Source organism: Prinia subflava, chromosome 1, assembly GCF_021018805.1.
Source record: "Prinia subflava isolate CZ2003 ecotype Zambia chromosome 1, Cam_Psub_1.2, whole genome shotgun sequence".
NCBI classification, from domain to species: domain Eukaryota; kingdom Metazoa; phylum Chordata; class Aves; order Passeriformes; family Cisticolidae; genus Prinia; species Prinia subflava.
The window spans coordinates 16,435,733-16,463,630 of NC_086247.1; the positions used below are offsets into that span (position 1 = coordinate 16,435,733).

A 27,898-nucleotide genomic window follows, 5' to 3' on the forward strand; every position below is an offset into this window, starting at 1 on the left:
CCCAAACTCATTTATAACAGAAATAAATCAGCTCTTATACATTTTAAGATAGTTTTGATGGTATTTCTTTCTTTAAAAATAAATATCGTTCACAGATACGTAGGTGTGGGTAGTGCATGCACAGGTATATTGTTCTAGTTTAGGTCATATAGATTAGATATATATATATATATATATATGTAATCACATAAGAAGGACATATTCAAATTCCCAAGCTGAACAATAAAGAACTGGGAAATATCAGGGTTCCACCTACCTGTGAAGTAATAGTTGACTCCATTCAGTTCTTTGTATTAGGAAGAATATTTCAGTGATTCTAGAAATGCATGATTGAAGTTAAATCTACAATTATAATTGTAGATCAGATATTTTCTCATAATTGGAAGTTTGTTTTTGCAGCTAAAGTAGCTTTTCACTAATGCAGATTATAAAGCTAAATTTGTAGGTTCTGTTTCTTGACAAATGAAAGGAGAAAAATAGTAATTTATGAACACAGTTTTTTACAGTACAGTGTGCCTTATCAGTAGGTGGTGAAACTTACATTTTTAAAGACAACAGAATGGATTTCTACCAAATGACACTACTAGCAGAAGGATTGTTCCTGCTTTAATTTTTCGTATTTCAGAAATTGTCTTTTCCACGGGATGAAAATATTTCACATTTTCCTTTATAGCTGTGCAGTGTGGTAATCCAGGAACAACTGCTAATGGAAAAGTACTTCGTATTGATGGAACTACGTTCTCTAATTCAGTCATTTATTCATGCATGGAAGGATACATACTTTCTGGATCATCTGTAAGACAATGCACTGCCAATGGAACATGGTCTGGTTCCTTGCCAAATTGCACAAGTAAGACACATTTCTAATGAATATCTTTGTTTTTCCTCTCCTCTGAAAGTAATAAATAAACTAAAATATAGATGTATCATGACAATAAATTTTCATCTTTTTCTTGCACTACTTCTTACATAATTTTGTATGCTAAATACTTTTTAAAAATATAATGCTATGCAAATGTGAAGAATATGCTTTTTAAAGGCAGAGTGTAGTAAAATGTATAGACTGCTGTTTCACTTTAAGGTACATGTATGATTACATGATCTGCCTACTTTAATTCTTTACTAGTATATATGTTCAATCTTGGTTTTGTTCTGTGATATGGCATATCCAGACATTTTTATTTTAATTGCCTTTTTTAATCTTGAAAAATCAGCAATATGTTATTCTGTTCTTCCAGAGAGTAAAAAGTAAAAACCTTGTAATGAACACTTGAGGACTCTTTTCGTAGTGACTTCAAGATCAAAACTGTTGTCCCATTTTGACAAACCATCTTCTGTTTGGCCTCTTCGTTAACCTTAAAACTCCTTTGGCTACCCAACTAACAGAAGCTATTTCAGCATCCCCTACATTCATAATGAGCATTTTGCAACACTTTATTTTCAAGGCCATCTGTTCCTTCTTTATTACATGTCCTAGTTCATCTTTTAGTAGCAATTATGAAAATTTTACATTTATGTGATGCATGCAACTGCCTATCATTTTGAAGAAACATATCCTCATCAGAGGTATAGCAAACTGCTTTTTAAATTTTGAACACACTTACAGCAACCAAAATAGAAGCCAAAAGCTAGATTATAAAACTTGTGGTTTTAAATCCATCTTTAATGATTTTTTTGCAGTCATAAAGCCTGAGAAAGAGCCCAGTGGTTTTGTTTGTTTATTATTTTACAAATTAGAATGAGAACCAGATAAATTGTACAAAAGATAAAGGTGGTTTGTGATGTCAACTGCATCTATATTTTTTTTCTTGTGTTTTAGAATAATATTTTATGAAAATACATGCCAAAACGGTCTTCTCAATACACATTACTCAGGTAGAAACATGAGATTTTAACTTGAAATATGTTGACAGAGAAAGTATCATAGTAAAACAAAGAGAGGGAGACTTGGGATAAACCACTTTTGTTTAGTTAAGATGTTACAGCCAGTCCATATTTATTGGAGCTCCTTCTTTCACACCTTTGAAAATGCTGGTGTTCAGAGCTGACACCGTAAGAAGAAAATAACATAGATAACTTTATGCTCCTGTACAGGCTGGGAGCCCTGGGCAGTGTACCAGCAAACAGGACTGGTCCATGTGCAAGGTCATGCAGACCTAGACCTTAGCAAGCCACTGTAGGATTTTCTTAGAAAGCAAGAACGCTACCATTTCTGCAGTCAAACAGAAACAACGTTCTCATGAGAGCTTCTTGATGCACTGCTAAATAAAAAGCAGGGCTGTGCAGTCAGCACGGTGTAATCACTGAGCGGGGGCTGCCTGCAGCCCCTCTGTTGCTGTGAGCTGGATGAGGCTGTGCCCAGGCAAGAGATCTGGGTGGCACAGCCACGTCTGAAGGAAACTGTGGCTGTGTGGCACAGCCAGGTCTGAGGACAACTATGCCTGGGTGGCACAGCCAGGTCTGAAGGCCAGCCTGGCTGTCCAGCACTGGGGCTCCACGGGTTCACTCTACTGGGGTTCACTCTACTGGGCTTGTCAACAGGAAATACTCTTCTGGTCAGCATCACTGCAAGAATTTAAAATGTTCTTGCCTAAAATAGTGACTTGAGTGAAGGCCGTCCAACTGAAATGAAGCGAAGATTAGAGGAAAAAAAAAAGGATAAAGGCACTGGGTTTATAATTCAGTCAAAACAATAGTATATCTGTAAAAATATTGCAGATTATGTTAGTAAAATTTACACATTAAGGATAGTAAATGGAATATTTCAAATATAGAAAGTTTCAGAGTATTTGAAAGTTCTTGTGTAAATAAGAAAAACAATTCAGTCTTTCCCAGTTCTATGTTATTTGAAAAGTGACCAAGAAAAATCTATGGCTTTTTAGTTTTCTAATAAATTGAAATTATTGTGTCACTAGATAAACTAAAATAGGGTGATCTCCAGTTTTCTTTATTAGTACATTAGCTACCTGTTTTCTTTATCAGTACCTTTGCTACATTTACACTAACCCAGATAACCCTGTGGTATGTTTTCTAGTCTCTTCTGTATCCATACAGTGATTGCATGGGACACTTTAAGATTTCAATTATGTTATGTAATTAGTATTTGCTCACTCAGACCATGGTAAACTGTAGAGAAAGTGTACTATATATATCTTGGATTCTCAGGTCCTGTGTTATTAGGTCAAGGGAGCAACGCCACAAATCCGTAGTCACGTATTTTTGTGGTCTTGGAGATTTGGATCCAGAAAGGGTGACATTGACATTAGCCATGCTTTGGCATTGAATTAGAAGTGGCCAAGAAGTGTACTCTGCCCAGGAAACTGCTTCTCCCACTTTTCCAGAAGAAATAGCAATGCTGTAGGGTGATTTTCAAGTTTACTGTAAAATAAATCATAAAATATATGGGATGTTATATTTTGTATGAACTAAATTTTTCCTTTTTTTTTTCTTTTTCCCTGAAAACAATCACTTTTTAGCATTGCCACTAGTGTTCTCTAGATTTCTTTACTCTAAAAACTGTTCCAGAAATTGATAGATCCAGCTGACCTGATCTGACGGAAACTTACCTGTTTTAACACTATTCACAGATTACAATGATATAAAACTTTTTATTAAAAGACCTAGACCTTAGCAATACTCCTTAGGAGTATTATATTTCATTAAGAAATTAAATTATCTCCTAACGTGAGAAATCATAAAAGGTTTTACAACCAGGCCCACGCAATAAAGTACTATAGACCTAGTTTTTATGTAAGCCATAGCTCATGTTTGGGGGTCACCTGAATATTCTCACCTGTGTATGTACATAGCAATTATGTGAGCGTTTATAAAGTAGGAGGCTTTGCAGGCATATATTTTAAATTTTCTAGATTTTTATTTCCTTTCAGAATACCATAGAAAAGTAAAGTAAGTAATAGTCATCTACTTTTTTAATAACGAAAGTGAATTTATAAGAAGATTGTAGCATAGCAAAGGGTGGTAGTGGCATATGGATTATTTCTTGACTTTTTTTTTTCATTTTGTAATCTTGAAATTTTGTTAATCAAAATTGTACAGTCCTTTACTACTACTGTTGAACAAAAGTATTTATGTTCTCCAAACATAACTGGTTTATAGCTTCACATATGTTTGGCAGCTAATTAGGATGGCATATCTTTATCTTCTCTTGGTTGAGATAAGGTTTATAATACTTTTTCCTTTTTTTTTCCCAATCGATGCCTAGTTTTGTCATGTTTTTTTTTCCCTCACATATAGATAAATCTCACTTAGATATTAAAATATGTTCCTCAACTATTTATTTGCAGTTATCAGTTGTGGAGATCCAGGAGTCCCAGCCAATGGCATGAGATATGGTGATGATTATGTCGTTGGACAAAATGTTACTTACATGTGCCAACCTGGCTATACAATGGAAGCAAACAGCTCCTTAACTCGCACTTGTACTAGCAATGGAACGTGGAGTGGAGTAATCCCAACATGCAAAGGTACAACATTTATTTTGCTCTTCAGCTATTTCTTCTATGACATTTACCTACACTGTTTATTGTAAATTTTTAATTTATTGTGTATTTCCACAGAAATCAAAACTGAGTTTTAGTATGTACATTGAATTGAGTTCTTTGGTTGCAGAAACAATGACTTCATCTTTTCTTCTTTTCACTTTTATATTTCTACATGCAAAATATATTGAACAGTTTTTTATAGTTCTGTAGAATATTTAATTGCTTTCCTGCTAAACTAAACTACCTAACATGAAATGATGGCTTAGATTTTTTAATTGCAGTTAGCATGTCATAAGAAAGTAACCATACATATGTCCCTGCTTTTACAAACAGAAGATTCAAACATGCATAAAATCTAAATTTATTCAAACTGAACTTTGTTAAAAGCAAATTCATCTGAATTACTCTGTCTATAATACTAAATTTTTTCCCAGATCCCTCCTTTATTAGACGGGCACTGTAAGCATCACCTTGCTACAAAAAGACTAAAGTGTTGTTACAAATTTCCCAATAAAGATTTTTCTACTTCATTTTGTTTTCTCTACTGTGGAAACTGAATAGATTAATCTCAAGATATTCCTTCTTTCCATTCTTCAAACTGCAGACTTGGTTTTTATGGGTTTTTTTGTTAGTTGGGGCTTTTTTGTTGTTATTGAGTCTTTTAATGCACCCTGTTAAAATTTCGACAGCAAAAATCTGAACAGAATTGAAAGACAAACTTATCTGTCTCATCAAAAAAATTTTCTCTGAGAAACTCACTTGCTAAACCCTAAAGAAATTTCTCTCAAGAGTAATTTTTCTCTCTTCCTGATACTATATCTGTAGAAAAGCAGCATTACCATTTGGTGTTTTCTTTCTGGGTTCACACTAGGTATGTCTGATCTCTATTCTTTCAAAACTTACTTAGCTACCTTTGTACTTACTTTTTTTCTTATCTATCTTCCTCCTGTTTCATTTTAAGGAAGCAAAGTAACATACCTGCTAGGCAGCTCTCACTTTCTTCCCATGAATTTATTTGTCAAACTAGATCAAATTAATTTCAAATCTCCACCATATTTGCAATTACTTTTCTTGCTGAACACAGTTCCCCCAATATCTTACCAAGTCCAGTTTAATTCTAATTCACCTTCGAAAATGTCAGATTTTAAGTTATTTTTCTGGCCCATACTTAAGGATGTCCAACATTGAAATGCTCTTGATATTTCACTTTTTCCCTATTTGCATTGTGCTCATAGATAGCCTCAGTTTCAATTAAAAAACGATTTTGAGAACTGAAGAATGGACATAGTGGTCATATTGACCAAGAGTCTGTCAGTCTCCAAGAGTGGCTGTAAGTCAACAGCTAGAAGATCATAAGACAGAAGAAGTATTTATGATAAAGTATCTCAGAATCAAATTCCTATGGTCTGCAGGACACCTAACTGGGACCAGGAGATCTAAATGATTTCATTCAAACAGAATCATACAAAGAAAGAATTTTACTGTCAATTTTAACTTTGAGATTTTGAGTCTTTGTGGTTTTGAATCATACATATTTAAGTCATGTATAAATACCAATTAATAATCCTATGAAGAACCTCTAGCGTTCTCAGAATTTTATTCTATTTTACATTAGTTTGTGTGAGTACAGTAGACAATTTAATAGTGTAAGTAAAATAATATATAATGTGCAGTAGTGTAAAATGTATAACAATTAGTTGTTACTGAGAGATTGAAGTGCCAGGGTCCTTTGGTTATATTTAGTTAAAATAATTGGAAAATGAACTGGGCAGAAAACACATGAATAATTGTCACTGTGCCATTGAAAGAGAAGATATAAATACTGCTCTGCTATGCCAAGTTGGAAAAGGATGCCTGTTCATCTGCAACTAAATAGTCAAACATTCTAACATTGTCTTTTTTGCAGACTTGCATTTGTAATATACTTGTATTTCTTAAACTGGGAATGTTATGGTACATATTTATGCCTAACTCTCTGACCAAAATAGAGAAGCACTCTGGCTTGCCACTGGGGTTATTTTGTTTTGCTTTTCTCACCCTAAAATTTTGATTTTTTTTCTTCTACTTCTCTCTTTCCCAGTTATTCAGCAGTATTTCCTCCCTTATAGTCAGCTCAGAAGTTAAAATATACAGACCCTTTTAAAAGGATTATTTGTGAAGCTGTTGGAGAATGAAGACAGAATTCTGCTGCTTAGAGCATTTATTTTGAACTACTTTTATTAAAACATCATAGAAGTGTGGCAAAAGTTATCATGTCCTTTTCTGGAGCAAAAACAAGGCCTCAAAAATCTAGATTTGGTTTACTGACTGGCAAATAATTATTTGATACTAGTATTCTCAAACAGCCATGAATGATGCTTTAAAGTATCTTGATGATACATAACTGAGATTCTCTCACTGAAAATAATAAGAACGGAGAAATGGTACATAGTGAACCCTCTGCAGGTTGCATTCAAATACATATTATTCATCACCTAGTGCCACTGAATTCTTTCAAGCATGCAAGATGACAGCTATTCTAAACATTAGTTTAAAGCTTATGGGTGCAGCCTTTAACTTCCTCCATTTTTGTGACCTGGGTGTTCTCTACTCGATTTTTGATCACCATATCTTCTCATTTATCCCAACTGGTTTTACCAGATTAAATTGTGTTAGTTTATTTGCTTTCTTTCTCTTTTGCTAGCACAGTTTACTTTTTTGTCTATCTCATTTATTCTATCAGCTTGGTATAAATTTTGTCCTTTCTCTTTTTGGTTCAGGTTTTCTTTCATTTAATTTCTTTAATATCTTTTCCCCTTAAGCTTTCAATTAGCAATTGTCTGTTACTACACCACTATCCAGTGAATAACTCTTTCATCTTCAGCACAATAACTGTATCTCTTTATTTCTACTGCCTTCCTGTACTGGTTTTCAGTCCTCTTGCCTACAACCGAATAGACGTTGTTTCTATTTTTTCCAAGGAGGCCTGGCAATTAGAAATATACTGAAATACTTCTTGTTGGCCTTCTTAGAGGTAGAAATACTAATAGTTTCAAGGAACTGCAAATCCATACATTTTCTCCTTCTTTCTAGCAATTTTGGTGCTAAACTACTCACAAAGCAAATAGTAACCAAACTCTGCAACTTAGAAACAGGCTTTCAAGTAATATTTTGAAACAGTTGTCCTGAAATTTTATCCCTATGCATTAAATCTAGCAAATGCCTCAGCTAGTCAACAGGAAGAAAATATTTTATTATAGCCACACTAATAAAACATGGTTGTACTCTATGTTGTCTTAACAGACAAAAAAAAATGTAGTAGATTACCAGACATATCTTAAATTTCATACATGTCATAGTTTCCATACTAATTTTAGGTAGTCTTCCTATTTGGTTTGATGCAGCATCCTAATTTATTTAAGACACTTCATCAATTATCCGCTGCCTCCTAAATTAAGGAAACCAGACATACTAACTTCAGGAAATGTGGCAAGAACACAGTGAGAAAGCATGCCCTGACTGTATCGTCCTCTAAAAAAAAGGTGAAATTAGCCCATATGGTTCTTCTAGTAATTGTGTGCATCTGGGATATTTACAGCAGCTGGGCCTAATTACTTTGAATATTATTGCAGCTGTTACCTGCCCAACTCCTCCGCAGATCTCTAATGGAAGGTTGGAAGGAACAAACCTGGACTGGGGATTTAGCATTAGCTATGTCTGCTCTCCAGGATACGAACTCTCTTTTCCTGCTGTTTTGACTTGTGTTGGGAATGGAACATGGAGTGGTGAAGTACCTCAGTGCTTACGTATGTATTCACATCATAGTCTGTATTTTGCTGTTCAACTATAAAGGTTTTTTCCTCTTTAAAGTTTTCACTTTTTTTCCCCCTCCCTCCCCCAGTGGATCAATTAATTTCAAACCTGGGACAATTACAGTCCTTCTAAAAATTTCTAAAATTTTCCAAAATTTGAATGTTAGTAACAGATTGAGAAGGTCATGGGAATATCTGTAAACCCTGTGTGAGCATATAGGAGACCTTGGACACAGACCCCAAAAATATTACAGGCAATGTGTACAACATATCAAGATTAAAAGGTGCTGTCTTGTTTTCAGATCCAGCTGCATATGTGACAGGGTAACTTTCATTCTCTTTTATTTCTTCATTACTCATCTTAAACTTCCTGTGATGTCCCAAAGAAATCTTTCTGGCTGTAATGTTGATTAGGCCCTGGGTGATTCTGTGACAGTTATCCATTCTTCACCCTGCAGTAAATTAACCTGTATATTTTATTCACTAAATTTTATTAATCTGAAAGTTATAAATATCACTGATGGATTTTTCTATTGCTAAAAATTTCATTACAGTATCCAATGCCATTCATTATATAATATTTTTAAAGTTATTGTGTTTCTTCTGAGATATATTCAATTAATTGCACTGAAAAAGATGGTTTTGTAGTTATTTGTGGAATAATTATACCACTTGGTAATGGTCTTCAAAAAGGAGTGTAACTGAAAGAGGACAATATCTTATGCATGGCTTTTCAGTCTGTGAAATTTAATTTGAATTTGCCAAGTAGCTGTGCTTGCCAGGTAGCTTGCTAAATTTTGCAAAATGCACTTTTCTGTTCTTTTACTTTTTTTTTTTTTTTTCATTTTTCATCTCTCCCTGTCAAAAATTTTCTCTATTTTGGCTATATCCCAGTACTATGAAAGCATATCATATAGATCATCTTTTCTTTTCCTTTTTTTTTTTTTTTTCCAATTATATTCTCATATCGTCAGCAAGTTTCTGACTGCTGCTGAAACTCTGTGTGCCAGAGGTGGAACATAATGAAAGGCATTTTTTCCTGGAAGAAAAAGAACAAGACCACTATTTGTTGCTTAAATTCTCTATGTAGAGCTCTTCTGGAGTCTATTATACTGTGAACATCAGGGACTATGAAACATTATTTTCATGATTTTTTTCTTGATTGAAAATTTGTGTCCTTCATTCATTCTTGGATACCACAAGATAATTATGATTTTTAAAATTAGAATACTGAATACTGCAGTATACTCTGAAAAAGTGGGCTCTACCTTTAACCTTTTTAAAAACGTATATTTAGCACAGAATGCATTTGCCTAAGAATTAAAGTCTATTTCATGCAGATTACATTAACTGAATGGTGTTGATGTGCAGTGGTTGCCCATTGGCTTGCAAGAGAAAACAATTGGCAGCCAGTGCTTGTCAAAAAGCTTAAGCTGGTTGCCATCTGGCAGAAATGAGGGGGAGCTGGTGAAAGTCATTTTCAATAAGCAATCTTTAAGCAGTCCTTGACATCAGAAATTTAGTTCCTAACTTGGTTCCATAGAGCCTGTAGCTGAAGATATGCAAGGTATAGTTATGACATAGAATAATTATTCAGAATGGAATACAACCATGTCCTTGGTTGAGTATTTGTCATCTATGACCCTCTAAATTTGTTTGCTTAATTACTCATGCAGTAATTTTAGTATGGGACTGCTGGTTTGATAAGCTTAGCAATAGAAGGCAAAAATGTAGACTTATGCCAGAAAATTCCTAACTGCAGATATGACTTAGAATCATATAATTATCATAGAATATAATGAATTGCAAGAGACCCATAAAGATCATCGAAGTCCAACTGCTGGCCCAGCACAGAACAACCCAAAGAGTTGTGTCCATGTACCTGAGAGCATTGTCCAAAGGTTTCTCAAACCCTGTTAGGCCTGGTGCTGTGACCACTTCCCTGTGGTCACTTCCAGTGCCCAACCACCCACTGGGTGAAAAACCTTTTCTTGATATACAGCCTAAACTTCCCTGACCATTCCCTTGGGTCCTGTCACTGGTTACCACGCAGAAGAGATCAGTGCCTCTCGTTTTGCTTTTCCTCATGAAAATGATGAACACCACAATGAGGTCTTGCCACAGTCTCTTCTGCTCTAGGCTGAACAAATCAAGTGACCTCAGACATAGCTCATGCAGCTTCCTCTCAAGGCCCTTCACTGTTTTTGTTGCCCTCTTTTGCATACTCTGTAATAGCTTTATATCCTTATATTATGCCACCCAAAGCTGCACACAAGATTCAAGGTGAGGCTGCCCCAGTGCAGAGCAGAGCTGGACAATCCCCTCCCTTGCCCAGCTGGAGATGTTGGGCCTGATGCCCCCAGCACAGGACTGGCCCTCCTGGCTGCCAGGGCACTGCTGCAGGGCACTCACATTCAATTTGCCAATAACCAGGACCTCCAGGTCCCTTTGGGCAGTGCTGCTCTCCAGCAGTGTTTTCCCATTCGGGATGTACATCCAGGGGTGTCCCATCCCAGGTGCAGTGCTCTTGTTAAACTTCATGTTGTTGGTGATTGCCCAGTCCTTCGATCTGTCTGGGTCTTTTGCAGGGCACAGATGTCATCCAGTGAGTCAACAGGTTCTCCCAATTTAGTGCCATCAGCAAACCTACCTAGTATACCTTTGAGTACAGATGTTTTAGGAATCTTCTGGACCTGTTAGTACCAGCTGTGTGGTAGTCACTGTTAGCATCTGGCAAGCTCAAGTCCCCCAAAAAGACGACAGAAGTTGATTTAGAGGTTTCCCTTAGTTTATTGAAGCATAATTTACCAGTGTCAACATCCTGACTGTGTGTCCTATAGTAGACCCCCATAAAAACATCCACTTTGTTTGTGTCCCCCTTAATCCTCACCAAAGGCTCTTAACATGCCATAATGTCCTGGTTTTGGCCAGGACAGGGTTAATATTTTGCAGTAGCTGGGAATGGGCAGGGCTAAGTCCCAGGTGTTATTCTTTAACACTTTACATCACTGCCAGGGGTAGGGGAAAGGACTTTGGCTTCTGAGGAGAAAGGTGTTTCTTCCAGTCAGAAAAACATGATAGTGGTCAGATCAGTTTGGGCTCTGCAGTAAACACTTTGCAAGTAAATCATTCTCTCTTTTGCACACTTTTGTAATTAATATTGTTGTTACTGTTTGTTTTCTTATCTCATTGCTGTTGCTGGTAAATCGTTCTTATCTCAACCTATGATCTCTGCCTTTTGTGCCTGTAATTCTCAACCCTAGCCTGAAACAGCAGGAAGGAGGGGAAAACTGAAAGGAGTGAAAGACAGCATCATGGTGCTTTTGGGAAATCTCAGTGGGGGCCCTGAATTGGGCAGTACCTAAACCAGCATTCCTAAACCAGGACACACAACAGCAAGCTCTGCCTCTCTCCTGCCGCATCCCCCACCTCACGTGCCCTACCTATCTGTCCTGAAGAGTGTGTAACCCTCCATACTGGCAGACCAGTCACAGGACTGATCCCACCAGCTTTTGCTTGTGCTAAGGATGTTCTAGTTCATGGACTGAGTCGAGGCTTCTAGATCCTCATGGAGATGACTGAAGGATCTCACTAGTACTCAAACTCTGGCATGCCTTCCCATTGCTTATCACAAATGAACCTGGTTTTGTCCCTTTCCCTCTTCCAGTGTAGTTTAAAACTCTACTGGTCAGCCCTTTTTAACTCCTGCACAAGAATCATTTTTCTCTTCTGAGAAGAGACAGTCTTCTGACTGCCATTGAATAGTGGTTGATCTGATGTTGTATAGACCATAATATAATCAACCACCCCCCAAAATTCCTCTGATGACAGCATCCTTAGAGCCATCTGTTGATCAGTTGGGTCTGCCTGTTCTTCTCAGTATTCTTCCCTGATACTGAAAGGATCAAAGAAAACACTAGCTGTCCTCTTGATCCTTCAAACAATTGTGCTAAGGCCTGAAATCTCTTTTGGTTACCCTTGGACTTCTCTTTGCTACCTCAATACTGTGGACAAAAAAACCAGCAGATAATAATCAGAGGGATGTACCAGACTCGAGAGTTTTCTAGTAATGTCCCAGGCTCCAGAGAGGCAGCAGGTTCTACATAGGTAAGAGTAGCCAAGTTGCAATATTGGATCCTTGGTTTCCTGTAGCAGGAACAGGATAACTTAGTTCATAAGGCAGAGCTATCCACAGTTGGGCCTCAGACCAGGCCTCAGGCCAGGGCCTAGTAGGCCTAGTGCATCCAGCATACGTAGTACCAGATAAGGTTATCTGTTACTGGGAATGTGTTAAGGTAGGGGTGCTACTAGCATGGAACAGTTACTGGGAAGACACGGTGGCTACCTTAAACTGCAATAGCTTACATACTTCTGTATGTTCACTGCCTATCACAGTGCACCTGCTAAATGTAAACTATTCACTCTGTATAAAACCCGACATCTCGCAGAATAAAGGAGGAGTACGTGCTGCAACCATACTGGTTGGTCTCACGTCGCTCTAGTCCCCGGTCTCACCAGAGCTCGCCTTCAGTTTCCCTCAGAGGGATTCACCTATGAAAACCAACATTCTTTCTGTTTGACAGAGGTGGTCTGTCAGATGCAGATGTTTGACAGATTCAGGGATTAGGTTATTTTGCTCTCTAGTTCCAGAAAGACCTTCATCTGCATCTCAAGTTGTCAGTCCATGTAGTTCCAGGGCCTCATACTGAGGAGATTAGGCAGGCTGGGAAGGGATTTGCCTGTCCCCACAAGTAATAACCTACTTCTATTTCCCCTCCTCTCTTAGAACCCCTTCTTCTGCGTGGTGGTGAGTGGGTAGGGGATCCTTAGTTTCTTGTGTCATGGTTAGCTGGTATATTCATCTCAGGGATGGTAGAATATAACACCACTAGTCAATCTCCTTGTCTTATGTTCCTCAGTCCATATGCCTACTCCAGAAGCTCAGTCACCAGACTATCTCCTCTACCAAGGCACATCTTGGACAGGTGTGCTCACCACTGCCATCAGACATTGACAAGAAATGTGCTGTTAATCAATTAAACTTCTTCCAAGAATGAAACTAGCCTCACAGTCTAAGTGCCAGAGCTCTATGGTCCTGCTCTGTTAAAGGCCCTCAGAGTCATTTCCATTGAGAGTGGAAATAGTCTTAAACCTTGCAGTTCACTGCACCTTCAGTTTGTTCTATTGTTACCTGTTCTAGTATCAGAGGGAAACTGCTGTGTTTTACCATGGTGCCTGGTTCCCACACTTACTGATATAAGAGGAAGATACTCAGTAGATATCCAATGACTAGGTCAGCTTGACTAACAACTAAGTGGTGGAGTTTTAGTTTTAGAAAAATTAATAAATTTACCAAAACCTCATTTTTGAATGTGAGAATTATTTTCCCTTCAGAGTTGTTACTTTGTTGGTGCAAAGAATTGTTAGGAGACCATTTCAAGTCCCTGTGTTAAAAATTTGTAAATGTTTTGTATATTCTCAAATTAAGACACAAAACTTTCCAGTGGAAGTATAACAACCATAATATGTCATTCACAAATGACATTATGTGTATATTTTGTGGCACTATCCCCAATGAATAGATCTTTAAAAATTTGGCCCATAATTTTGCACACATTCCAGTGCCACCTAAAGCAATGAAATTGCATACAAGTCTGGTATGTTACAGATTAAGTCCTCTTTCTTCACCAGTGTGGGTGTGCATGGATTTCCCATACAGTCAGTGTCTGTAGAAAGAAGCACAGAGCAGGAACACTTCATGAGAGCAGGTCCTTTGGAAAGCTTAAAACAAGGGTAACAAAGACAGACACGTTACAAATGCATTTTGAAGATTGTTGTTTGAGAGATGTAATTTAAATTATGTTTTAGATGAGAAAGACGGAGCACAAAATTCCACTGTCTGTACACCATGTCTATTTAGAAACATTATTGAATGTGTACAGGTTAGGGGTTTTTTTATTATTATTATTACACCATTTTCTGTCTGATATGAAATTAGACTACACAATACTGGAATTCATAGTGTGTCAAGGAATAATGTAGTCTGCTGACACAGGGTTTGCCACAGCTGATTTAATTTCCTGGGTCAATTATTCAAAATCCAGCTTCTGATGATATTCACAACTTCATACTGCAGGAGGACAGTAAATTAGCTAGCAGTGCATTTACTCAGTTATGACATGCTATAGACACAAGGAATCTTTACGTGATAGGAATAAGGTAAAAAATATCCATTTAAGAACAGATTTTTATGAGTGAAATTTATCCTGTCTAATACAATTTATTAGTATCTAACTTTTTGATTGCTACATAAGTTTCTTTATTATGGTTCTTTTTTGGTGTTTCTTTGTTGTTAACTGTTCCAACTTTCAAGTATTGTACTCCCATACATACCAAATCTTACCGTTCAGTGAAGGATGAAGAAGAAGGACTTTATGATTCCTAAAATCTATCTACCAAATCCTTTAATCATACAAAAATATTGAGCACTGTGTAGGTGGCAAGAAAGCAGGAGAGGAGGGAAGATTGACATGAAAGTTTGATTGCACTCTAAAGATTTGCAGATTGATGTGGTTTGGGACATGGGTAAATTGTGGATGTTTGGACTTTAATGAAATAAGTTGTCAACTTTTTATTAAGTCTCAGGTACTGACCAAGCACACTAGTCATTTTGAACAACTATCACAACTACTACAGACTGGCAGACTAAATATTATATATCTAGTCTCTCTGAATTCCTATTAAATGTTTCCATATTTGATCTGTCTTCAATAAAATAAATAGAAAATTTGTAATAATTTCTTCACTTAGTTCAACTAAGTGCTACTTTTTTTTTTTTTTTTTTAAATAACTGCCACATTCCATTTCTGTCATGTCTTTTTTCACAGCAAAGTTTTGTGGTGACCCTGGAGTACCTGCTCAAGGGAAAAGAGAAGGCAAAAGCTTCATCTATCAGTCAGAAGTCTCTTTCAGCTGCAACCCTCCTTTCATTTTGGTTGGCTCTAGCACCAGGATTTGCCAAGCAGATGGAACATGGAGTGGTTCTTCTCCTCGATGCATAGGTGTGATTATGCCCATTGTTCCTCTTCTTGCTAAGTCAATCTAGGATTTTTCAGTTATTTTGAATCATCTTGGTGTTATTCTATACTCTTTAAGAATCAAATCGCTTTATTTTTGTGTTTGTGATTGGTTTTTTGCATGTTGCTGATCAAGCTTAATTTTGTCATACATTCATGTATTTAATTGAAATACTGTAATTTGTTTTGTCTTTAACATATTGCAATTTTTTTAGAACCTACTCGCACAGCATGTGAAAATCCAGGAGTCCCAAGGCATGGGTCGCAAAATAACACATTTGGCTATCAGGTATACTTTTTTTTAAATTAAGTTGCATATTTAAATATTTTAGACTACCTCACAGTCTAGAAACATCTAATTAGAGATTCAAAGACTGATTCTGTAAGAGTTGTTTGCTGCTGTGTTGCTGTGTTTCCTTGTTTCTAGCTGTTTGATTACACTAAGCCTGTGTCCCTCTCAGCAATGAAAAACTTGAGATCAAGTTCCACTTGATCCTCTTGAAGGCTTTCAGTATTACTTACCAATATATGTGTGCTCCCTACAATTTATTAAATAGGCTTTTTTTCCTCCAAAATGTGTATACTGTGTGTCAAAGTGCTAGTGTAGACATACTCTAAAAAACAGGGGTTTTTTCCTGAGAGAAGATCTGTTTGGAACCACAAATGAATTACCAGGTCACAGACCTGTTAGAACTTCCAGTCCACTCTCCCTTCTTAAAACAGGGTCAGCTAGAACTCATTTATGAGGGCTGTCTCCAGGTGGTTTTGAATATTTGCAGGGATGGAGACCCAACAGTGCCTCTTGGCATCTTGTTCCAAGTTGATCACCCATACAGTGAAAATGCACATTTTTTTCTTAGTTTTAAAGAGAACTTCCTACATTTCAATTTATACCTGTTTCTTCTTGTTGTGTCTCTGAACCCCACTGAAGAAAAGTCTGCTTCTGTTGCTTGTCCTGCCCCAAGGGATATTTTTTTTTTTTTTTTTTTTTTTTAGGCTGGATAATCTCAGGTCTTTCAGCTACTCCTTGTATTTCAGCTGCTATAGTCCCTTAACCAATTTTGTGGCCCATCAGTGGACACAATATAGAATTGTCCTTGTCTCTCTTGCACTGGTGACCCCAGCACTGGAGCCAGCACTCACTTATGACTCACTGAGGCTAGCAGAGGGAAAGAAGCACCTCCCTTGACCTGTTTTCATGCTCTGCCTGATGCTTCCCAGCAGACTGTTGGCCACATTTTATACAAGGCTATGTTGTGGCAAATGGTGCTTGCATATGCTTTTGTTGGAAAAAGAATTGTGAAACTGAAATTTTTTTTGAACTGCTGTTTTTCTGATTCACACAAAACACTGACATCAGTGAGATATTTTAATGAGTGAATGGTTTAGAGATGCAAAAATATACCTTATAATTTGCTAGGAATCGTGTGAACAAAGAGAGAGCCTAATCTATCCAGTGACATCTATGTTTGATGTCAGGGCTGAAAGCTCCAGACACATGAAGAGGAATGAACAGAAGAGTACCTAGCAGCTCCACAGCTGTATGAGGTCTCTGTCTAGTAGCAGGAGAATAAATACTGCAGTTTGCTGGAAATGCAAGAAACGGCTGAGTGAAATTTGAACAAATTTACTAAATGAAATTAGATTTTAAAAGCAAATTGTACTGAATACTTTTCAAAGTTTCATGACCAAAAATTTATTTGATTTATCCTTTTGGTGGCCTTTATTCAGTACTACTCAGGCTTGGTTTTTAGCAATATTTTTGTTGTCAGATTGTGCTAGATCACAGTCATATGCAAGTCATTTGTCTTTTTCTCTAGAGACTGAAGGTGCTGCTTTGTGCCAAGATAGGAAAAGCAGGGACAGACCTTAGGCTAACTTTCTTTGGTTATAATACAATATCATGCTAGATATGTATTTCAACTATGTATCAAATAAATAATTTATTAAGCATTTTCCATGATTTTATTGTTACAGTTTCTCTCACATATTAATGAACTTTTGTTGAAGAAGATAATTCAGTCTCTCATTTGTGCTGTAGTTGTTGTGAGTAAAATTTCACTCACAGCTACCAAGGAATTGTAAAAATATCAAGCAAAATGCCAATTAAATCATTTGTAAAATAGATGTAAGTGCTAGCAGAATTTACAACTCTATACATTCTAAAAAAAGAAATTATAAAATTGTAAATAGTTAGTGCCCAGTGTTTAAGATGTATGTGCTATAGTCTCCTTACCCAGCCAGCAAATTATTCTCATGTTCATACAATGAATTTGATTTTATGCAGTAACTAAATGGGCAACTTCTGGTTACTCTAAGTATGATTGCTTAATTAATAAATAACAGGGTAGAAATATCAATCATACAGATAAAGGTGAGCTTAGCTCTTGATTGGGTGGAAACAATTGTGAAAATGATTGGTTGTAAACAAGTTACTGAATGTAGATTCCAGAAAGAAATACTGTATATATTGTATAATGTTACAACTTCTTTGAAAACACAAAAATATTCTAAGTTTATGTATATTATGCTATAATTAACTTCCTGTGTGAATGGGATAATAGTGATTTTTTTTACTTCTGTCCCTAGCAGGAAGGTAAAGAATTCTAAATTGTTCCAAAATACAGAGGTGGGGTTTTCTGGTTGGGGTTTTGTTTTGTTTGTTGTTTTAACTCTCTTAAATACTTCATATTTAAACTGATATTAGTAGGGTAACTTAATTGACCTAATTTTCAAGGTTTAAATTTATTTCTCTGTCTCATAAAAAAATAGCATGCTGTAGCCTTGCACTTAGAATTCAAGTCTTCATATGCGGAATCCTGTTTTAAGTACTTTTCATCAAATAGCACTACCTCCTCTTTTATCTGACAAAAATCACTGACTGACACTTGCTTTTCACAATACTGATGTCAAGTTATAAACCTCCACAGCATCATTGTTTTGTTCCTGTTTTTTGCCCTACTCTTGATTATCTATTTTCCTATCTCATTGATTGCACTGAAAGTTCAGGCAAACACAAGATAATTCTAGGCTTGACTGAAAGGCGTATCTAGACCTGATCTGGAACCTACACTAACATATCACCATGTCACATTTGAATGATGTTTCAACTATTAAATAAGAGCTTTATAGAAAAAGAGGCAACAGAATTTTGCATGGACTTTATTGTTCAGTATTGAATTCTTCAGGCAGAAGCAGATCAGTTTCTTATGTGTTCAAATAACATCAAAACACCACTTTAGTGCTACTTGGATATCTGGAAAGGTGTGGAAATGGGCAGCATCATCTGCTTTAATTGTTATGATTACATACTTCTAGGGTGTTTACCTTTCATCTGAGCCATTTCTATTTGACAGATCTACTTTAGCAGTGTGTTACAGTGGAGGCAAAATAACTTTAGAACTTAGTGAATACTGACTTCATCTGTAACCTGGAAAATAAATCACTCCTTTGAAACAAAGTGTGGGATTTGAAATACTTCTTCAGCTGTATTGCTAGAAACATAGAAAAGTGCTTATAGCACTTTCACCATGAGCTATTGTAACACAAGATACTGAATTGAAGAAACGCTTTAGAAATGCTTAGACCAGTCAGTCATATATACAAGATTTATTACTTCTCATACTTTTCCAACATGTTTTGTAGAATTTCAGCTATATTCCCTTATATTGAGGCCTAAATTGAGTCAAAGAGCAGTCTTAATTGAAAAAGGAAAACAGGCACAATGCAGTAGTAGTAGCCCTCTGCTAGCTCTTGGGTTCTATCTTACGAAGTTCTATATGAAACTTGATCTGCAGATGTGCAGCTTTGCAAATAATCTTCTGTAAATGTAATGCTTATAAAAACTTCAGTGCTGATTGAATTGTAGGAATAAGTTCCAAGAGAACTGCTCTAATACCACCATATAGCTGTCTCCATTAGCACAGTTGGCACCACCACTGCATCAATGAAAATGTAATTTAAGCCATATGAGACATCATGTATTTTCCTACTTCTCATTGTCCTGAGGTCTCTGGTGTCAGTGTGTTAGTGTCAGAATCTGGAGGGCTTAACTGGCATAAATATGATTTTTCTTTTTTTTTTTTTTTTTAATCTCTGTCATTTGTGTTTCACCTGGGGTTATTTGTAATGTTTCTAACACACTTTTACACCACTCACACCACAGCTCATTCTTATACACATTATATTTCATTCTATACTATAAGGTATATTTCACCTATGTGAGATAGATAGTTCTTTTTTACCTCAGAAACCTGATTCTGTCCAGGCCTGTATGTCTATAAAGGTGAATTGTTCATAGCAACAGGATCTCCAGTGCTAAGGCCGTGTTGCATCTTTTATCATAGTCACACTATTGTCTTCTTTACAGCATCCTGTAGTCTGCATTTCTCAAGGGCTTTGCTGTTGTTCCAGCACCAGGCCTGTATTTCTCTGTACCGCATCACGTTAGTGGGAAATAGCTCATTCTGCACACACTAGATTCTTTTTTTCTGCTATAGATATAAATCTGTGCTTGTAGCATACAAAGATAAAGAAAGGCATAAAACCTGGTCATAGGAAATTTAATTTTTACAGCAAAAATGAGTTTAGAAACAAAGCAAAACAAAACAGAAACAAACACAAAACTCCAAGCAGCTCAAGACTCTTTCAGACAAAGGAAGCCTGCCAAGCTTCTTCCCAGTGGTCTTGCAAATTTAAAAACCTGTTATAAGGGCACTGATGTATTAGTGGGGTACCAAATTACAGATATAGTGAGGACTTCAGGAGGTATGTTTTCATTCATTGAAAATGTGATGCTCAAAGTTACCAAAGATAAATAACTGGCATTCCCTTAGTTTCTCAATTCTTTGGCACAAATTGCTGGGGATGGAGAAATGTATTAAAGTATCTTCATGTTCTTTGGTAAACTGAAATCTAAGAAAAAAATTGATTGTAGAGTAACTCATGAGATTTAGATGTATCTTCTACTCCTAAAGGAAATATGAGAAATAAGATGGATAATAACTTTTTAATAATTGTTATACATTGTATCATCTTATAATACACATTTTTTATCATCTTATTTGGTGAAAATCTAGAGTACTTTATAAATAGATGCATGTTTATATTTATGCATTTTCTTCTCAGATTGGTATTTCTTCTGTTAGAGAATAACAAATATACACTATTTGGGGTTTAGCAAAACAAAGAAAAAGAAACCGTTAATTATTACGTTAATTTTGGGAATATCCAAGCTATAACTGACACAAAGGAAAAGGCAGCTACAGAAGAGACATGATCAAGCACTATTTTATTTTTTTTTTTTGATTGGATGAAAACACTGTTTCCCAGAGTACTAATGCTTCTAATTGAGCAGCAGAATAAAAAGTAGAACAAATCTGAACAACTCAGGACTGGGAAATTTTCTGAGCATCGAATACTGTATTGTAGCGCCACCTGGTGCCTCTGACACAAGAATATTGAAAAGTAAACCACAAAACTTTCTAAAATTACTTTCGTTTAATAATTACTATACATACCCTATATAGTTAATTAATATATTATTATTACATATTAATTGTAATTTTTTTCATTTATTTGTAATCTTGAGCAGCATGGCAGCACTTCTCAAACATCCTCATCCCTTAGGCAACTGTTGCATTTTTGATGCTGCTTTGGTGCTTGCATATATAAAAGTTGTGTTTCCTGTGAAACCATAAAATCATGGAATGGTTTGGGGTGAAAGATAATCTAGTTTCAGCTCCCCTGCCATGGATAGGAACACCTTGAGGTAGACCAGGTTGCTTAGAGCCGCATCCAGCCTGGCCTTAAGCACAGCCAGGTATGAGCCATCAACATTTTCTTTGGGAAACATGTTCTAATCTCTCACCACCGTCACAAAAAAGAACCTCCTCCTAGTATCTAGTCTAAACCTATTCTCTTTTGAATCTATTCCCCTTGTCCTCTCACTACATGTATCCATAAACTGTTCCTCTCCATGTTTCTTGTAGGCTCCCTTCAGTTACTGGAAGGCCACAATTAGGTCTGAATGAAATCTTTTTTTCCAGGCTTAATAAACACAGTTCTCCCAGCCTTTCCTCATAGGAGAATCCCTCAGAATATTCTGGGGCCCTCCTCTGGATTTTCTCCAAGTCTGCGGTTTTCTTGTACTTTCTTGTCCCAAAGTGGGACAGAGGACTCAGGGTGAGGTCTCACTAGAACAGAGTAGAGGGACAGAATCACTTCCCTTGAGCTGCTTCCCCATTCTGCTTTTGATGCATCCCTGGATACAACTGGCTTTTTGGGCAGCAAGTGCACATGGCTGGGTCATGTCCAGCCTCTAATTCACCAGCACCCCCAAGTCCTTCTCAGCAGGGCTGTTCTTGATCTGTTCATATACCAGCCCATCCCTACTGTAAGGTGTAGTGCAACACCTTGAACTTGGTCTTATTAAACCTCATGATGTCCTTTCTCACGGGCCACTCCTCAAGCTTGTCCAGGTCCCTCTCTGGATGGATCCCATTCTTCAGATGTGTCACCCAAACCACACGGCTTGGTGTCATCTGCCAGTTTGCTGAGGATGTACTCGATCACTTCACCTGTGTTATTAAGGAAGATATTTAATAACATTGGTTCCAATACTGAGCCCTGAGAGACACCATGTGTCATTGATGTGCCCTGAGATTCTGAGACATTGACCACTACCCTGTGATGTGACTGCCCAATGACTTTCTTATCCATATAAAAGTCCACTGATTAAATCCATTTTTGTCCAATTTATAGAGAAGGATGTTGTGGGGGAGTCTTTTGAAAGGTTTTACAGAAGTCCAGAAAAATGGTATCTGTAGTGCTTCCCTTGTCCACTCATATGAATACACCTTTCTTAAGGCTAGTACTTTTTCAAAGCAATACATTGAAGCTGATTGTTTTAACTAAGTTCTTTGCCACAAAAAAAAAAAAAAAAAAAAAAAAAAAAGGCAGCTTCTATAGCTAGTTTATTTGGAGCAATTTCTAAAACTCATAGTATTTTACTACTTTGTGCTTAATCATGCAAGTGATTTAGTGTATTTCCTTCCAAATCTTTTTAAAGTAATTACATAGTCCAGTGAGTGCAGAAAAGAGCAAAATAAAGGGAGATGAATTTTAAATTGTATCCTCTGTTGATGAGCTACTAACTGTAGTTCATGGGTTATTATTAAATTTCATTCTGATGAGAAACTTGAGCCGAAAGGGAATAGTTCTATAAAGTTTCAAATGAATACTTGTAGGAGTGAAATGCTGTTTCCCAGTACTAAACTGTCAGGAAAGAATCCACATTTTACCTTTGAGCATCAGTCTGAATCAAGTGTTATGCATTTAAACAAAATAATTTGAAAAATCAAACCCGAACCAGAACTATAAATGTGTTGTCACGGATAGTTTAAAGTTTTCAAGTTCTTGTTTAAACATGAGTTGATAAATGTATTAATACAGGTCACTGCAGAACAGTAGATACAGTCCATGCACCTTAATATCTGAGTTAACCACTCACAGTATGTAATACAATACTCTCTGAATGACGTACTTCTAATCTAATTTCCTCGCTTTTGATGGAAACTAAGAATTATTTGCATTTTCATCAATTTCACCATGACTGGACATGCTGAACAAGTTATTCCACTTTATGTTTGTGCAGAAACTGTAAGAATTCTATTTTCCTTTTTATGCAACACATACCCATAATAAGGATAATAATTAAAAGCTAATCTCAGATGAATTGCTATTGTAAATTGTTATGTACTTGTGTTCCAGTTTCTATTATCAAAGTGGTATAAAGAGCTGTTATTACTTACTGTCTCTCATCAAAAAACAAAATTAAGATATCATAGGAACATTCTGAAATATGAGACAGTGTTGATGACTACCCCCATCTATTCTAATCAAGTATTTCTCATTATAACCTGTTAATATATCCAGCATTCCCCAAAGGAGGATCTAGTTCCGCAAAAAGACCACCAGAATCTAATACCCATTTCATTTCTGTGACTTCCCTTGTTAGTGGCAATTTTCCCCAATTATCCCTCCTTTGGTCTGGAGTAGGGAAGATACCATAAACTTTGTTTCCAAACCCACAGTTCATCAACTGTTCCAGGCCCAAAGCAACACACTAAAGAGACCACAGAAAATGAGGATTTGATTTTCTTCCATGGAGCATCTAATTTTGGGGGGAGAGTAATTCTACTGAGAACAAAGCCATTTTTTATTTCATATAAAATTGTTCTGTGAAATTAATTTACTTTCCAGAGAAAGAGAATCACAACTTATCAAGTCTGTATTATGTGAAGGAGTGATCAAATTTAGGAAAAAATATCCCAGCTGATAGTTGCTCATAACAATATTACTGTGTTTTCTACTTTTCGACAGGTGGGAAATGTTGTCCAGTTTCAGTGTAAAAAAGGACACCTGCTCCATGGTTCAACAACACGAACTTGCCTTCCTGATCTAACATGGAGTGGAATCCAGCCAGAATGTATACGTAAGAATTTTTTTTTCCTTTCCTCATTTTTTTAATCCATATTATTTAGCTGCAGTAACATTGTCATTAATTTAATCTATATGACTTCATTAACTGAAAGTTAACAGAAATTTGGATTATTAGCTTACAGCAGCTAGAAATATGATTCTGAGTGAATTTCTGTATAATATGCAATAGAACTACAAAAAAAAAAAAAAAAAAGAAAAGAAAAAGGAAAAAGAGAGAGAGAGAAAATAGGCAGATCTTCATCCAAAGTCAGTTTCTGTCCAAGAGGGTGCAACCCTTCCAACTCAGAGAGGCGGTGGTGAGAATAGGACATATCAGAAGGCTCAATTTTAAAATACCCAGGAAAGCATATAATTAAAATCTGTTCTAGTAAAGAATTTGAACTGTTTCCAGCCAAGGAGTCATGATATTTTAAGATGGGGAATTTGCAATTGCAAATCTTTGAATCTGAAACAGAGAGAATCTTCTTAGAGTATAGACAGCAGCACTTCATTTTATAGATCTTTTACACTTTGGTAAATAATGATAATTTTCTGAAGATATAAGATCATGGTTAATGTTTCTAGTTCAGCTAGTCAGCTGTATTTTTCTGGAAATAATCTTACCTTGTAAGGTCTGACCCTATAGAATCACTTCAGTGAATGGAGAACACACCCACAGAAGGAAACAGCATTACTATTATTTCAGATGGTGTTAGCATTAATCTTAAGCAAACAGAAAATCAGTAGTTTAATGTGTTGAAAGGTGAACTTCACTCTTGGGGGTGTGCTGTCTTTGAGATAACACATAAATCCTACATTCTGGTGATTGTTAAATATACAAAATTCTTCATATGACATTAGAAATGGTAACTTAATTTTTCTCATATTTTCAACTTCCCTTCAGTTTCTCCTTGACCTTTCAGTGTTTTCCAGCTGACCATTTACTTACTGTTACACAATTCTACATAGATATCATAAGTGATGTAAGTCATAAGCCATGATTGCTTTTAAGTCTGGTATGAGGTGTGCTGTTTCTGTTCTCATATGCAGACAATTAATTTTGTTCATGCAAGTGCATTTAAGTCTGTTCTTGACGCCTTGGAATTGAAAGGTCCATGTTTAACGGTGTATTTACGGAGTCATGATGATATTTTATAGACTATATAGTAATTCATAAAGTGAATTAAAATATATTAATATGTAAATTCTATTTTTTTTTTACTTTTTTAGTTAACTGTCAGAATGAGCATGTATTATCTTTTCAGAAATATTTTCACCATTTTGACTGAAGGATATTTTATCTTTTCTTTGTAGCTCACAGCTGTAAACAACCAGAAACACCAAGTCATGCTAATGTTGCAGGAATGGATCTTCCATCACTTGGTTATACATTGATTTACACTTGTCAGCCAGGCTTCTTCTTGGCAGGAGGATCAGAGCACAGAGCCTGTAGGTCTGATGGCACATGGACTGGGAAGGTTCCTGTTTGTGAAGGTAAGCTCATCTGTTTCCCACTGCATCTGCCATCTGCCAGATTTCAGTGCTTTTCTTTACTTGCAGTTGGCACATGCATGCCAACAATTTGACTGAGCCTGTTCAGCACGTTTTTATGAAAGGCAGGACCTGCCTGATGAACCAAATCCCCCATAACAAAGTGACCAGCTTAGTGGTCACTCAGTACTTAGTACTGGTGAGACCACACCTTGAACAGTGTGTGCAGTTTTGGGCCCTCACTCCAGGAAAGATACTGAGGTACTGGACTGTTCCCAAAGAAGGGGAATGAAGCTGGTGAAAGGTTTGCAGCACCAGGCTTATGAGGAGAGGCTAGGGAAGCTGGGGGTCTTTATCCTGGAGAAAAGGACGCTGAGGGGAGACCTTACTGCTCTCTATAACTACCTGAAAACAGGTTGTAGCAAGGTGAGTGTTGGTCTCTTCAAATTAGCAACTGATGAGGGGAAATGGTCTAAAGCTGTGCCAGGCATGGCTTAGGTTGGACATCATGAAAAATTTTTAGGAAAAATTAGGAAGAGTTGTCAAACATTGGAACAGGCTGCCCAGGGAATTGGTGGAGGTAGATATGTAGATGTGGCATTTAGAGCCTTAATGCAGTGGAGGACTTGGTAGTGTTAGGTTAGCTATTGGACTGCAAGACCGCAGAGGTCTTTTCCAAAGCAAATGATCAATGATTCTGTAGTAATAATTGAGAAAGATACCTAAAGTCCAAGAAGATATCTGAGTTACTGTGTGAAATTAATCCATAGGGTTTATTATTGTTTTATATTTTTATGTAAGGAACTGTATCCTGCTAGAAAACAAAATGTATCTACTTTGTCCTTGCTGTCCATTAATTTTGCTTCTAATTTTTACTATCCACTTTGTCATGGTAGGACATGAAGAACATCATAGCCAAGTCATGGTGAGAAAGATGGTTTTGCTGTGAGACAAGGAATATACTCAAGTGTAGGAACAGTTTGGAATTTTATTTCCTGAATCATTAAAGGCCTTTTCAGATTACTGTTACCTAATGTTTCAGATGTGGTTATCCCCAGGGCTTTACAGAGGCATTCAAAGGCTTTGTAGCCAAACATTGCTACTTGGAAGGGAAATAGGAAATGAATAGTTTGTATTACTAAAAAACAGGTGTCCAGGAATTGCATGCCAGGCAAGTGCTGGGGGAAAATAAAGCAGAGCTTTGGGAAAGTGCTAGAAAGCTAGCAGCCAGGAAGCTTATGACTTGTTCAGGAGCTGGAAAGTATTATGCCAGGCCAGATGTGATTCAGAGATTGTATTTTGATTCAAGAATTTTCTGCTGCTGCTGTTGCAAGGAGTTGTTCACCTCTTATTGTAAACTTCAAAAAATTAACTTGGAAATAGATGAAAAAGAATGAAATGTTTGGAACTGAGAGCTCTGAAGGGATGTGTAGAGGAATTAAACTAGAATTTGATCCTTTAAATACGAACTTGAAATCTTGAAAGTCCTACTCAAATATCTGGACCTGGAAACTTAAACTTCATAGTTAACTGGTTCTAGTTTTGAATTTGTATCTAACATTTTTATTTCAGTTTTATTTTGTGTTTCAAATTTAAGTTGTGGACTTGACTAGAAATTTATTCAACTTGACACGGCAAATTGATTCATCATCTTTTTATGCTAAAGCCCAACTGGAAAGTGTGATCCAGATATTTCTAACATGAACTTAATGTAGTCAGAAAGCATATGCTGTTGAACCATGCCCTCCAGGTCAACAATGTACTGTGAAGCTCAGTGAGTTTCTTTCAAAACAGAGAGGAAATAGAAGTTAATCAATCAGTAGTAACAGTCTGAGAATCTTAGGTTGCATTTAAACCACCACCCTTGCTTTTTTACAGTTTTAACATACATGTCAATAAAATACCTTTTGAAAAAGCAAAAAATTTATTCTCAATAAAAATATTCTCAGCCCTTCTTGCAAAAGTTTCATTTTTATGCAGAAAAATAGCTGAGAAGGAAAGTACTTTCTGCTCTTGTGTATTTTTAGGACATGGATTGGAAAGGAAAGGCCTGGGTTCAAGGCCAAGACCCAAAATACAAAATATTGAAATCACAGTTGGAGCAAGGAAATCAGTTTAGTGCTACATAAGAATATTTTATATCAGGGGACAGAATTATTTGTCTTCACGTTCCAGTCAACCCAAATTAGTTTCTTCAAAATAAAATAGCTTCATTTCCAGGAAATTATAATGTCCTGGTGCATTTAGTTCATCATTTTCAGTGGGAGGGGATTTTCTGCTCTAAGCAGAGAAGAACCTGTATTCCCCAACTTCCAGTTCTCATATCACCCAAGCAGTTGGAGATACTGTGGAAATCCCTTCCCTTCCCTTCCCTTCCCTTCCCTTCCCTTCCCTTCCCTTCCCTTCCCTTCCCTTCCCTTCCCTTCCCTTCCCTTCCCTTCCCTTCCCTTCCCTTCCCTTCCCTTCCCTTCCCTTCCCTTCCCTTCCCTTCCCTTCCCTTCCCTTCCCTTCCCTTCCCTTCCCTTCCCTTCCCTTCCCTTCCCTTCCCTTCCCTTCC

At 36.7% G+C, this 27,898-nt stretch overlaps 1 protein-coding gene across 3 annotated transcripts in view; it reads left to right on the plus strand.

Annotated features, from left to right (window-relative positions):
* Positions 1–27,898, plus strand: part of CSMD3 (CUB and Sushi multiple domains 3) — a 585,345-nt gene that overhangs the window by 540,526 nt on the left and 16,921 nt on the right. For all 3 annotated transcript variants that reach the window (XM_063423509.1, XM_063423591.1, XM_063423676.1), the window contains 7 exons: positions 674–850; positions 4,305–4,484; positions 8,114–8,287; positions 15,181–15,354; positions 15,585–15,658; positions 23,752–23,863; positions 25,165–25,344. In XM_063423509.1, coding sequence (XP_063279579.1) covers positions 674–850; positions 4,305–4,484; positions 8,114–8,287; positions 15,181–15,354; positions 15,585–15,658; positions 23,752–23,863; positions 25,165–25,344 — 1,071 coding nt within the window. The remainder of the gene's footprint in view (positions 1–673; positions 851–4,304; positions 4,485–8,113; positions 8,288–15,180; positions 15,355–15,584; positions 15,659–23,751; positions 23,864–25,164; positions 25,345–27,898) is intronic.